Source organism: Otolemur garnettii, unplaced genomic scaffold (assembly GCF_000181295.1).
Source record: "Otolemur garnettii isolate 467f Iridium unplaced genomic scaffold, OtoGar3 scaffold00001, whole genome shotgun sequence".
Taxonomy (NCBI): Eukaryota; Metazoa; Chordata; class Mammalia; order Primates; family Galagidae; genus Otolemur; species Otolemur garnettii.
Genome location: NW_003852396.1, coordinates 9,438,651 through 9,453,037, shown reverse-complemented (window position 1 = coordinate 9,453,037; position 14,387 = coordinate 9,438,651). Strand labels below are relative to the sequence as shown.

At 38.9% G+C, this 14,387-nt stretch overlaps 1 protein-coding gene and 1 pseudogene across 1 annotated transcript in view; both read left to right on the top strand.

Annotated features, from left to right (window-relative positions):
* MED17 (mediator complex subunit 17) overlaps positions 1-14,387 on the top strand; it is a 28,006-nt gene that overhangs the window by 8,838 nt on the left and 4,781 nt on the right. Inside the window, exons 4-10 of the mRNA XM_003780822.2 lie at positions 433-569; positions 664-748; positions 1,961-2,113; positions 3,159-3,289; positions 4,230-4,414; positions 8,240-8,377; positions 12,846-12,963. Of these exons, the coding sequence (XP_003780870.1) occupies positions 433-569; positions 664-748; positions 1,961-2,113; positions 3,159-3,289; positions 4,230-4,414; positions 8,240-8,377; positions 12,846-12,963 (947 nt within the window). The remainder of the gene's footprint in view (positions 1-432; positions 570-663; positions 749-1,960; positions 2,114-3,158; positions 3,290-4,229; positions 4,415-8,239; positions 8,378-12,845; positions 12,964-14,387) is intronic.
* On the top strand, positions 3,921-4,017 carry LOC111724697 (annotated as a pseudogene).

Sequence of the window (14,387 nt, the reverse complement as noted above, 5' to 3'; positions counted from 1 at the left end):
CCAGGAGTTGGAGGTTGCTGTGAGCTGTAATGCCACGGCACTCTACCCAGGGGGACAGCTTGAGGCTCTGTCTCAAAAAAAAAATAAATAAATAAATAAAAGTATACTCATTTATATTAAAACTCCCTTGGAATAAAACAATTTAGATGGCCTGTAGAGTTCATCTTATATCAGTAGACTAAAGAATTTTTTTAAGGTATTATAAATAACTTTTTTTTTCTGCTTTCTTTCCTCCTTTTGCTCACCATTTCTCACCTTTTCTCCCTAAACACATATATTTTTAGTAGGAACAGGACTGTGAATTATTATGTACATAATAATATATGTGAATTATTATGTACGTAATAATGTTTGTTATTTGTGGCTGTGAATTATGTACATAATAGTATATATTAACTGTTTCTTATTTTCCTGTCTTTAATACTCCATTAGGATCTCTCTTTCTCCATCATGGTACATTTGAAGTTATAAAGAATACAGATATTGATCTGGATAAAAAGATACCTGAAGATTACTGTCCCCTTGATGTCCAAATTCCTAGTGATTTGGAGGGGTCTGCATATATTAAGGTATTAGTTGAAGTGTTTTTCCAGTAATTTCTGATTACAAGCCCTGAAGCAAATTTGCTGACTGTTTTTTTTTAATGTTTTTATTTTCATATAGGTTTCAATTCAAAAACAGGCTCCAGACATAGGTGATCTTGGTACCATTAACCTCTTCAGACGACCTTTGCCCAAAACTAAACCAGGTGTAGTTATGTTCCATCCTCTAACTTATCCAAGCTTAACATTTATAAATAAATGAAGATAAATAGAGGTAGGAAAAAATAGAAAAATATGTATTTTGGAGTAAGAACCATTAGAAATATACTACTGGCTCAGCACTTGTGACTCAAATGGCTAAGGCGCCAGCCGCATACACCGGAGTTGGTGGGTTTGAATCTAGCCTGGGCCCACCAAACAACAATGACAGCTGCAACCAAAAAATAGCCAGGTGTTGTGGCGGGCACCTGTAGTCCCAGCTACTTGGGAGGTGGAAGCAGGAGAATCGCTTGAGCTCTGGAGTTGGAGGTTGCTGTGAGCTGTGACTCTATGTCACTCTACCCAGGGTGACAGCTTGAGGCTCTGTCTCAAAAAAAAAAAAAAAAGAAAGAAAGAAATATACTGCTAAAATTTGTTAATAAAGGATTAGTAAGTGACTGTGCTTTTTATTTTTTTTTTTCAAGACAAAGTCTTGCTCTTTCCAGGAGTAGGATGCAATGGTGTCATCATAGCTCACTTCAACCTCAAACTCCTGGGCTCAGGCAATCCTCCTGCCTCAGCCTCCTAAGTAGGTAGGACTACAGGTGTGTACCACCACACCTGGCTAATTATTCTGTATTTTTGTAGAGACAGGGTCTTCCAGTATGTTGTCCAAGCTGATCTTGAATTTCTGGCTCCATTTTGGCCTCCCAAAGTGCTGAGATTACAGATTTGAGAACTTGCTTGGCCCAATTTTTTTTTTTTTTTTTGAGACAGAGTCGCACTATGTCGCCCTTGGTAGAGTGCTGTGGTGTCACAGTTCACAGCAACCTCAAACTCTTGGCCTTAAGCGATTCTCTTGCCTCAGCCTTCCAAGTAGCTGGGACTATAGGCTCCCACCACAATACCCAGCTATTTTTTGTTATTGTTGTTATAGTTGTTGTTTGGCAGGCCTGAGCCAGGTTCAAACCCACCAGTCCTGGTGTATATGGCTGGTGCCCTAGCTGTTGAGCTGCAGGCGCCAAGCCCAGTTTTTTGATTTGTTTTTTTTAAGGTTGGACTCATTTACTAGTTTTCTATGTGTAAAAGAAGTGCGATTTTTATATTTTTGAAAGAATATGGTCTGAACTTTTGTTGAATGTATTCAAATCACTGTTTAAGCTAGTTAATGTATAATATGATTAGACAATTAATATATACATATATCCCTTGTCTTTCAGGTTCCCCACATTGGCAGACAAAATTAGAAGCAGCACAGAATGTTCTCTTGTGTAAAGAAATTTTTGCACAGCTTTCTCGGGAAGCTGTTCAAATTAAATCACAGATCCCTCACATTGTGGTGAAAAACCAGATTATCTCTCAGCCCTTTCCAAGTAAGAGCAGCTAGCCCTTTTGAGACTTATCAACAGGATTGTGTAGTTTGGGGAACAGAAGAAAGAGGATAGTTATTTGGGTGTGTTGAAAGAATGCTAAGAGCAAAGAGGTAACGTGCTGTCCGTAATGGCAGCCAGGAAAGCGTGTAATACAGCCTACCCTATTAATTCTATTCTGTGTTCTAATTAGTGTGATTCCTGGATTTTTAAAACAGTATACGGTACAACTTCAATACTTAACCACTTTCCTACATGGACCACCTCCTTAAGTTGTCCTGATTTTCATAGACCAGGCATATGCCACATGTACGTATCAGTACAGTAGGCCTAGTTCCTGTGTTGACCACCTCCACGTATTAACCAGTTTGTTATAGTCCCTAGGGTGGTCAACTGATGGAGGTTCTACTGTTTATTAAAAAATTGCACTACTGTGGCTGCTATTTAGCAATAGTTGCTTTGAAGTGAGGTGAGATCTTTCAGGGATTCTGCTTTATTTAAATGAGTTTAAAAATGTTAACTCGAAACATTTCTAAATTTGTAGAAATGCATTTTAATCGTATTATTCAGAAGAGTTAGTCTTACCCTGAAGGTCAGTTTATAGTTAGCTGTATACTTGTTATATAAATCCTAAGGACTGTCTTCTGAGATCTTATCAAGGAAATAGGCTTTGGTGGGGCATGATTCTATCCTGGTTCACATGGGCGCACGGAGGAGTGTGTGTCTTTTACTCTGTAGGACCAGGTACCAACTCTGTTACTTTAAAGCCAGGCAGAAACAATATATAGATTTTTGTCCACCTGTTTTTAGCCATAGCTCAAGGTCAACAGCCATTATTATAGGTCAACAGAATTTGAATAGTTAAAATACATGGTATTTATTATATTCATGAGTAGAGTCATTGTGGTATAAAATATTAATCATGAGGCCTGATCTTCATGTTTAGAAGTGTCTTTTGAGAAAGGACTATGATTGTTCTTTATGAAGACAGTTTGTACCTTTCCATGTTTTAGCTTATTTGTATCTGTCCTCCTCTTTTTATAAATAGGTTTGCAGTTATCTATTTCTTTGTGCCATTCTTCAAATGATAAGAAATCACAAAAATCTGCTACTGAGAAGCAAAGCCCAGAAGACCACCTTTACGTCCTTGAGCATAATTTGCATCTACTGATTAGGGAGGTAATGGAATAAGTGTTTTTCTTTGTATTGTTGTGAGCATATTCAGGGCAATGAATATACACAGACTTACCCCCTCTGCTAATCTTTGCTACGTGCTGGGGGAATACAGAGATAATCAGAATATGTAGTACAGTCTCTGTTCCCAAGCATACCTTCTGGTGGTTGAAATATACAAAATGTTATAATAGAAGTATTCTAAAGAGTACAGAGAGAGGAGTGATTCTGATGGGGATGAGAGAGTGTATAAGGAAAAATGTAAAAATGTCTTGCCAAAGTCTGTGAACTGAACAGTTACTTACTCTACTTATATAATAGGTTACAAACGTGTTTCCACATTGCTGCTTCACAGTTTAGGCTGATTTCAAAAGAATCTCCTGAGAAATTTCATAGGTACATGTTACAGCTTCCCCTACCACACCCCAAAATCTGGTTCAGTTGATTGTGATGGCGCTAGAGTCAGTGCTTTTAAAAAGCTCCTCAGAAGGAATTGATAGGCAGCTAAGTTCAGGAACCTCTAATCCAGGGTATAATAGAATAACTATTTACTGATTGCATGTGTTCTGTCGATGAGATTCAATGAAGAATGTTATTTATATTTTAAAACTTTTAACAATAACAGTTATAGCTTAAGATCCTTTTGTGGTTCAAAAGCCAAATGATTGGGGTTTTTATACTCAAGCCTCACTCGAACAGGAACCTTGTTACTTATGCACATTACTCATCTGATGTGAAAAAAGAACAAATTACAGCTTAAAAAGGACCGTTTGCTTTAAAGAGGACCTATATTATGCGTGACCTAGTAGATATTAGCATTCATCTCTGCCAAGATTGTTAAAATCTGTTGCTTTCAGTATTTCCAGGATGTGAGCTGTGTTTGGAATAAATATTGTGTAGTGTTTATTATGTGGGCATTGATCATTTAAATGGCTGTTTTTGTTAGTTTCATAAACAGACCTTGAGTTCTGTCATGATGCCTCATCCAGCAAGCGCACCTTTTGGCCACAAGAGAATGAGACTTTCAGGTCCTCAAGCCTTTGATAAAAATGAAATCAATTCATTACAGTCCAGTGAAGGGCTTCTGGAAAAAATAATTAAACAAGCAAAGCATATTTTTCTGAGAAGTAGGTAAGGATGAACAAAGTAACCATTTTTTCTTTGAGATTGCAATTAATTTTCCTCTATTATTTCACGTATTTCTTTTGATTAACTTTTTTTTCCAGGGAGAGGAAGGTGGTGGCCACAATGTAGTAGACTGGGTCCTGGCAAGTATGGGGAAGTCTTAGCTCTGCTGCTGATCTAACGATGTATTTCTAACATTGGCACTAAATTCTTCATATGACGAAACCCAGCCCTGAGATATTTATTTCTGAATTGGTTTGAGTTTCTTTTGAAGCTTTCTGTATTTTTTGTTTTTGTACACTTTAGGGTTTAGAAGGCACTTTCCCATATGTTGGCTTATTTAATCCTTGTTCTTTGGAGTAGGTAATATTTTAACTTTTTTTTTTTTTTTTGAGACAGAGTCTCACTTTGTCATCCGAAGTAGAGTACCGCAGTATCGTAGCTCACAGAAACTTCAAATTCTTGGGCTCAAGTGATTCTCTTGCCTTACCCTCCTAAGTAACTGGAACTACAGGCATCCACCCCAACTCTAGGGTATTTTTAGAGATGAGGTCTCACTCTTGCTCAGGCTAGTGTTGAACTCACTCCTGAGCTCAAGCAATCCACCTGCCTCGGCCTCCCACAGTGGTAGGATTTAGGTGTGAGGTACTGTGCCTGGCCTTTATTAACCGAATTTTTACTGATGAGAACATTGAGGTTTAGAGAAGTTTATATTATATACTTTGCTCAGAGTTAACCTACCTAAAAAGTAGTAAAACCAGGATTTACATCCAGGTCTGTATAACTACAGAGCTCATTTTCTTTCCTTTATATTGTTTACAAAAGAGTTTGGCATGATTGGGCAAAAATATATCTTTTTCACTGCTAAAGGGTGTTGTGTTTATTATTGGAATTTGATGAAGAGGTCTGTTTTTACTTCATTCGTAATTGTACCTTGATAGTACATCAGAATTTCAATGTTATCATTCAATAAATGATATTTTGTTTTTAATTTTCAATTTTCTCTTGTTAATACAGTCATGGTTTTATTAGCACCTTACTTTATTATCTTAGAAGGAAAATTTAGATCCTTCAATTTTTAGTAAAAGGAATAGAGAAGACAGGATGGTACAGTGAAAGGACAGGGAATTTGGGATGAAGGATGTATGTAACCTGCCACACCACTTGCTTAGTGACTTTGGACAAGGCATTTGGTGTCTGTGGCCTCCGTTTAGCGATCCATCAATTGTGGGTACAGGAGCTTGGTCCTAGGATCTTACTAAACAATGTATGCAGAAGTTCCTTATAAGCAATAAAATATATTAATATGGTGGGTTACTACTTTCTATGTGTATATTTCAGTTAGTAGAAGCTGTTAATTTGAGTGTATTGCTTATCTTGGAAATTTCTGATTAACCATAAAGTAAATAGTCCCTGAAATAATGAGGGGTACAGAAATTACTATCTTTAGAACCATTATAAATTTCAGAGTAGTAAGTATATCCTTGGAAGCAGCAAAGCATTAAAAAATGTTAGTTTACCCCCTGGTTATTGAAATAATGTTCCAATATGCAAGAAGTTTAATAATTAAAAAAAGACCTATCTGTATAGTACTATACACAGTGAAATTATCACTACTGTTATTGACATGCTAATGAATAGAAAAATTAGCCAGGCCTAGTGGCTTGTACCTATTAGTTCCATATTTAGGAGGAGGATCACTTGAACCCAGGTATTTGAACTTACTATGAGCTAGGTTGACACCACGGCACTCTAGCCTGGGCAACAAATTGAGACTCTGTCTCAATTAAAAAAAAAAATGCTAGGCCGGGCGTGGTGGCTCATACCTGTAATCCTAACACTGTGGGAGGCCAAGGCAGGTGGATAGTTTGAGGTATTACATTGGTCATTTCAAGACCAGCTTCAGCAAAAAGCAAGACTCTGTACTAAAAATTGAAAAATTGAGGCAAGAGGATGGCTTGAGTCCAGGAGTTAGAAGTTGCTATGAGCTATGATGCCACAGCACTCTACCCTCGGGCAACAGCTTGAGACTCTGTCTCAAAAAAAAAAGAAAAAAGCTAACATTTTTATGTATGTTGGATAGAGTGGGTGTTTTTTTTTTTTTTTTAACAATCTGAGATTCGAAAATTTTGTGTCCTCTTGAGTTTGTACTTCACTCAGGAGGATACCACAAAAAAATGAAAACAAAACAGAATTTTATATCCTGTTTTCACTTTGTATTATATTGTATTTTAATCTTTCATTAAGTCCTATTGAAAGAAATTAAATAGCTGTGTAATATTTTATTGCATAAATATTTAATGAATTATTTCTCAGTTCTCAGTTGCTAGATATTTTTGTTTATAATTTGCTGATACCTGTAATGCTGAGCAGAACATAGTCACATAACAAATCTGTCTGTTGTGGGAATTAGGAAACACTGTCAGGGAAACAAGTCATAGAAAAAGAAGAGAAACTTGCTGGGCATGATGGATTATGCCTATAAGCCCAACACTTTGGGAGGCTGAGGCACAGGGGATCACTTGAGTTTAGGAGTTCAAGACTAACCTAAGCAATAGAAGAACTGAAGAATTCAAGAATAAGAAGACTCCAGCCTCTACAAAAAATAAAAAGTTAGCCAGTCATGGTAACCTATAGTCCTTACTACTCAGGAGGCTGAGGCAGGAAGATCAGTTGAGCTAATTTACATGATTCATGCTTTGGTTTTAAGTAGTGGCTGTTGACTAGTGTGTATAGTTGGTTATAGTTGTATATCCAACATATAAAGGATAGATTTCTGGCTTTGAAATTAAATTCCCAGGATTTTGGTTCTGGAGTTAAACTGCCAGGTCTTATACCCCAGCTTATACATATGTGGCCTTGGGTAAGTTATTTAACACTATTAAGCTTCATTTTCCTCTTCTGAAAAGTGGAGATAACAGTAGTGCCTACCTAACACACAAGGTTGTTAGTAAGATTAAATAGTTCAGGAAAGCATTTATTACAGTACTTGGTACATAATGAACACTAAGTGATTTTTATTTCTCATTTGTATTTATCATATTTTTCTTTCTTGAAGTATAAGGTTTTGATTATTGCAAAAAAGCGTCACCTCTAGTTTCTCTTGAATATGATTGTAATTCCATTATGGTAATAGGTCTAGATGTGATATGTCCCAAGCTTTTTCATTACAAGAGATGTTGACATTTATGATTGATTTATATCAGTTAGTACCCTAGAAATGTCCTTCTCACTTGTGTCCTGACCAGCTTTCCTGAGGTGTAAGAAGGCCGGAACACTTAAAGGAGGATAAACCCACCCTGAGTTGAGATAAGCCAGGAGAATGTGATGAGAGTACATTGGAATGTGAGGCTCAGAACCACAGCAGCGCAATGTGAAAGAGGTTCTCAGAAGCACCTCTTCCTTTCTCTAAAATACATTTTTTTTGGCCGGGCACAGTGGCTCATGCCTGTAGTCCCTCACTTGGGAGGCTGAGGTGGGTGGATTGCCTGAACTAACAGGTTCGAGACCAGCCTGGGCCAGAGTGAGACCTCATCCCTAAAAATAGCCGGATGTTGTGTGGGTGCCTGTAGTCCCAGCTACTTGGGAGGCTGAGGCAAGAGAATCAGGTAGGCCCAAGAGTCTGAGGTTGCTGTGAGCTGTGACATCATAGCACTCTACTGAGAGGCAAAAAATGAGACTATCTCAAAAAAATATATATGTATATATGTAGTGGTATTTTTAAAAAGTAGTTATCCAGTTTTCAAATTTTCGTGAAGTTAATGAGTAATTTATAATCCTATCATTTTATATGATGAGTTTTTTAAAAGTTGAACTTCTTTTCTTTAAAAGAACTGCTGCGACCATTGACAGCTTAGCAAGTCGAATTGAGGATCCTCAGATACAGGCTCATTGGTCCAATATCAATGATGTTTACGAGTCTAGTGTGAAAGTTTTAATCACGTCACAAGGCTATGAACAGATATGCAAGTAAGTGTCAAAAATAAAAGTTATACACTTTTATGTTGCTTATTATGTATTGCTGTTTGCTGAGTGATTATATTAAGCTTTTGGTTTTTATTTGATAGGATGGCATTACATTCCTGTAAATTATGTCAACTGTAGAGTATTTGTAAGAATGAGAGGTAAGGATGTCTAAAATAGTCTCTAGTAGGTAAATGTTTATTTGAGCTATGGTGAAAAATGAACCCCAACAACAAGCGGAAAGCTACCTCACCTCAGTCTCTAGGTCCACTTCATTTCTTACCTGGTAGCTATGGCAAGTTTAGTGTGCTTGGAATAAGTGGGGCTGTTGCTGTTAGTGCCTGTCTATACTGTCTGTGTTATGCCCAGAACACCTGAGTTTTAGCTCTCTTCTCACCTAGTATTGATCCTGGGTCTAACTCAGTTCATATTTATGCCCTTACAGCCGAGTTATGGCTGTGAAGGGTGCTAGGTTATTTTTGTCCCTAGCATTCCTAGAGAGGCAGCCTATTTGATTTGCAAATTGGCTGGTAGCCATGAGGGTGTTAGGGGCCACCGTTGAGCCACTTGCCCATTTACCACCTGATGGCATACAGCTGAGGACCCTTCCTCAGTCTGAGAGGGCCACGAGTAAACATTGGTCAGGGCCTGTGAGTACTTTTTATTTTGTAAGTATTGCTTTGCTTCGAGGCCTGGTGCCAAGGCTCATGCCTGCAATTTTAGCACTCTGAGAGACCAAAGCAGGTGGATTGCCTGAGATCAAGTTCAAGACCAGCCTAAGCAAGAGCAAGACCTCACCTCTAAAACTAGCGGGGCATTGTAGCAGCATCTGTAGTCCCAGCTATTTGGGAGACTGAGGCAAGAGAATCATTTGAGCCCAAGAGTTTGAGGTTGCTGTGAGCTGCGATGCCACTGCACTCTACTGAGGGTGACAGAGTGAAACTTTTGTCTCAAAGGAAAAAAAAAAGTATTGCTTTATTTCAAACAGACCTAACTAGCCACAATGAGCAAAACAGACTGTGAAACACAAAATCACCATGCTTAGGTGCAGGGGCAGAAAATACATTTATAATGCTGTTTTTTCAATGTGGTGTTTTAATTCTTTTTTAAATGAAAAATAGTAGATAAGCATGTGATTAAATATAAAAGAGTACATGATGGGAGGGAAATCAGTCTTAAAACTTCCAGGGAATGATGATGGAATGAAGCTGAATCAGAGTTTTCTTCCCCTATACCCAAAGAAAATAATTTAGGTGATTGGGAGGGAGGGAGGTGTTGAATAGAAATGAAGTAATTGGCATGAATTGTTTTTTTTGTTTTTTGGGTTTTTTTTGGCCAGGGCTGGGTTTGAACTCGCCACCTCTGGCATATGGGACTGGCGCCGTACTCTTTTGAGCCATACGCACCACCCTTGGCATGAGTTTTTAATGTTAAGTCTGAGTGATGAGATTTTAGACTTTCATTATACTGTGGTCTGCTTCTGTTTGTGTTAATAATTTTACATAACAAAAAGAATGAGTATAATGGAAAGAAAAGAAAACTTACCAACATTGAGTTATTTATATATAGAACTAAGACCAAAGCAACTGGGATTATGTTAAAGGTCAGTGGCGAGTAACCTTGACAGAATCAGAAAGGGAGGAAAGTCGAAGTCCTTAAGAGAAGTCACTTCAGTCAGTTCAGATTCTTGTACAACTTTCTAGGAAAGTGTATTTACAAGCATGTATGTCGTACCTGTACTCTAATTCTTTTACAAAGCTTTGTGTGCTGTTCTGAAACACTGACTATAATTCACATAATAGAATTCACCATTTGGGGGCCAGGCGCGGTGTCTCACGCCTATAATCCTAGCACTCTGTGAAGCTGAGACAGGTGGATTGCCTGAGCTTAGTTCAAGACCAGCCTGAGCAAGAGTGAGACCCTGTGTCTAAAAGATAGCCAGGTATTATCTCAGGCACCTGTAGTTTAGCTACCAGGGAGGCTGAGGCAAAAAGATTTGCTTTGAGCCCAAGAGTTTGAGGTGGCTGGTACCCAACTTGTCATTTTTGTTGGTATTCTACTTGGGGTGACAAAGTGAGACTCAAAACAAACAAAACCAAAATTCATCATTTTATCTTTTTTTTTTTCCCTAGAGACAGAATCTCACTTTATCACCCTCGGTAGAGTGCTGTGGCGTGCTAGCTCACAGCAACCTCCAACTCCTGGGCTTAGGCGATTCTCTTGCCTCAGCCTCCTGAGTAGCTGGGACTACAGGTGCCCACCACAATGCCCACCTATTTTTGTTTGTTGCAGTTTAGCCAGGGCCAGGTTCGAACCCGCCACCCTCAGTATATGGGGCCAGTGCCCTACTCACTGAGCCACAGGCGCCACCCCAAAATTCATCATTTTAAGATTAACTGGTTTTTAGTATATTCCTTGTGTTATGTAACCATTGTCACTGCCTACTTCCAGAACATTTTTTTATCTCAAAAAGAAACTCACTACGTATTATTAGTCATATGTAATTAGTGTGGGGCTTCTTCCTCAATATTTTTCTTAGTAGCTCAACAAGTTTCATGATCAGAACAAAATGGATAAGTCAGGAAAAATTGTATGCAGGAAATGCTTTACAGAATAGGTCCTTTTTGTGTCAGTCGTTTTAACAGGGTTTAAAATAATACATGATTATTCTGCAGTCTTTTGAGTTAAAATTTTTCCTGTGGTGATAGGTCAGAAATCCAGACACATTAACATGTAAATAAGTCGTTGCTCGAAGGCCATCTATTGGTGATTGTTTCTTGTTGACACATACACAGATCTACCTCATTCTTTTTTATAGCTCTATCATGTTCCATTTTATGTACTAGGATTTTTAATCAGTCTTCTGTTGACTATCATTTTTGTTGGGTGCCAGCAAAATAATGTGTACATATGCAAGTATTTTTATTTATAGGATAAATATACACTACACTATAAGTGTAGCTGCTGGGTCAAAAAATAAAGACATTTAAATTTTAAATACTACTAAATTTTTCTTCAAACTGGTTGCCACAGCTGTTTCCACCAAAGGTGAATAATAAGAATTCTTCTTCCTTCAAACTTCTATTTTTTTAAACAAGATTTTAAAATTTTCATCAGTTAGTGTCTTTTGTTTTAACCCTTCTGAGTTTTAAGGGGTTTTTTGAAAAAAACAATGTAAACTTTAATTCATTAAAACTATAATTTTGTCTGGGCACAGTGGTACACAGCTGGTCAAAAGGCTGAGGATTGCTTGTGTCCGGGAGTTTGAGGCTGCTGTGAGTTACAATCTTGTAGTCTCTGTAGTCCAGCCTGGGCAAGATAGCGAGATTCTCTCTTTAATTTTTTAAAATAATTAAAATTTTATAATAGACAATTGGCAAAACAATTTAGTTCCAGATATTTACTATAAAACAAAGTTATAAGAAATATCAAATGTGGAAAGAAGAAAGATAAAATGCTATTTTTTCTGCATTTGTTTATGCAGATTTTTTGACTTGGGAGAATTTTGAGTTTCTTAAATACATACACTAAAATTTTACAAGGTGTTTTAGAAGAGTGAAGTGATATGTGTGTTATTTATTGACTATTTTATGAGTTTTTCTATTTGACCTAATCCTAGACCAAGGGTCCTCAAGCTTTTTAAACAGGGAGCCAGTTCACTGTCCCTCAGACCATTGGAGGGCCTGACTGCGGGTCCCGGGACGAGTCGGCTGCTAAGCAGGACAGGCAGCGGAGGCAAAAACACCCGGCAGGCTGCATGTGGCCTGCATAGTTTGAGGATGCCTGGCCTAGAGTGTACATATTCTACATTATGTATTAATAGAGCGTGCATATTTTGATTTGTTTGCTGATTATTTCATGAAGAGAAGGTAAAATGTTAACAAACGTTTTTCCTTTCCTGTCTGAGAATTTGACCTTTGATTAACTGTGGCTCTATCCCTTGGAAACGTGATAAGGAAAGATGTCATGTACATATTACTAAGCAACATTGCTTATCTCTGATTGGCAAATTGCATCTGGCCTGGGAGCAATTTTAAGTAATTGATGGGAATGCCTTTGAACTTCCCTGGATGGAGCGACTTTTAAAACTGGGCATATCTTGTGGAGACCCTGGAAACTATGCCTGTGGAGGTGATACGAGAGCTTATGGCTCCTGTGGGGAAAGAGGCTTCTCTGAGTGAGAGCAGGTGCCGTGTATGCCAGGTGTAGAGCTCATCTTGTTGCCGTGGAGGACACTGCTGGCCCTCCAGCAGGCTGCGGTCCATCTGTGTCCTCGTGAGCAGACTGGTGCTCAGTGTGTCTGTGCTCCTGTGCGGGAAGTTTGATTCTGAGGTTGAACCTAAGAAGACCCCTTTTCTTCCACATAGATATTTAACTGTTGTTTTCTTTTTCTTTGATGTTAAAGTTTAACGTTTGGGGCATTGTATAAGATAATTTTGAACATTTCTGATTTTTCATTTACGTGTCTATAAAGGTCCATTCAGCTGCAATTGAATATTGGAGTCGAGCAGATCCGGGTTGTACACAGAGATGGAAGAGTAATTACACTCTCTCATCAGGAACAGGAGCTACAGGATTTTCTTCTGTCTCAGGTAATAGTTCTGGGCTATAAGTCTGAAGCCCCTTTCTCTATCTGCTTAAAAAACAAGTTGGTTGGCTGGGAGTAGTGGCTCACAGCCTGTAATCCTAGCACTTTGGGAGGCCGAGGCAGGTGGATTGCCTGATCTCAGGAGTTTGAGACCAGCCTGAGCTAGAGTGAGATCCTGTCTCTAAAAAATAACAGGGCATTATGGCAGGTGCCTATAGTCCCAGCTACCAGGGAGGCTGAGGCAAGAGAATAGCTTTAAGGCCAAGAATTTGAGGTTGCTGTGAACTGTGATGCCACGACACTCCACTGAGGGTGACCAAAAAAAAAAAAAGTGGTTGCTGGACATGGTGGCTTATGCCTGTAATCCTAGCACTCTGGAAAGCAGACAGCCTGAAGTCAGGGTTCAAGACCAACCTGAGCAAGGTGAGACTTCGTCTCTAAAAATAGAAAAACTGAGGAAAGAGGATCACTTGAGTCCAGGAGTTTGAGGTTGCTGTGAGCTATGACACCACAGCACTCTACCAAAGACAGCAAAGTGAGACTGTCTCAAAAACAAACAAACCAAATTGCCTGCAAAGTTGTTAAAATGTAGTAAATTATATAAGGAGAAAACCAGGTTTTTCTGCCATCTTATTTAGTTTCTAATGCCCATTTTGCAACCACTTAGTTAATTGAAAATGTAGATAAGATATCTTAGATTTGTTTTCACTTAGTTTGTGTTTGAGAATAAGGATCAATACTGACGCTACCAAGTTTTTTGTTTGTTTATATTTGCCATGGTTTACAACATCTCCAGGACCACAAGAGAGTAGAAGAGGTTTTTCTGTTGTGGTTTTTTTTGTTGTTGTTTGTTTCGTTTTCTTGACACAGGGTTTCACTCTGTTGCCCAAGCTACAGTGTCATGGTGAAACTCTTGGGTTTAAGCTATCCTCTTTCCTCAGTCTCCCAAGGAGCTGGGACTACAGGTGGCTGCCATAATACCTGGCTGATTTTTGTATTTTTAGTAGAGATGGGGTCTTACTTTTGCTCAGCCTGGTCTTAAACTCCTGAGCTCAAGCAGTCCACCCTCCGCAGCCTCCCAGCGTGCTAGGAGTATAGGCATGAGCTGTTGCCTATAGCTTGCCAGAAAGTGGAAGAGTCTTCACTCAAGAAAACTAGAGAGGTAGTGCCCAGTGGGTAGGGCGCTGCTGTGTACACTGAGGCTGGTGGGTTTGAACCTGGCCCAGGCCAGCTAAAACAACAACAGGCTCGGCACCTGTGGCTAAGGCACCAGCCACATACACCCAAGGTGGTAGGTTCGAATCCAGCCTGGGCCCGCCAAACAACAATGACGGCTGCAACCAAAAAACAGCCGAGCATTGTGGCAGGCGCCTGTGGTCCCAGCTACTTGGGAGGCAGAGGCAGGAGACTCGTTTGAGCCCAGGAGTT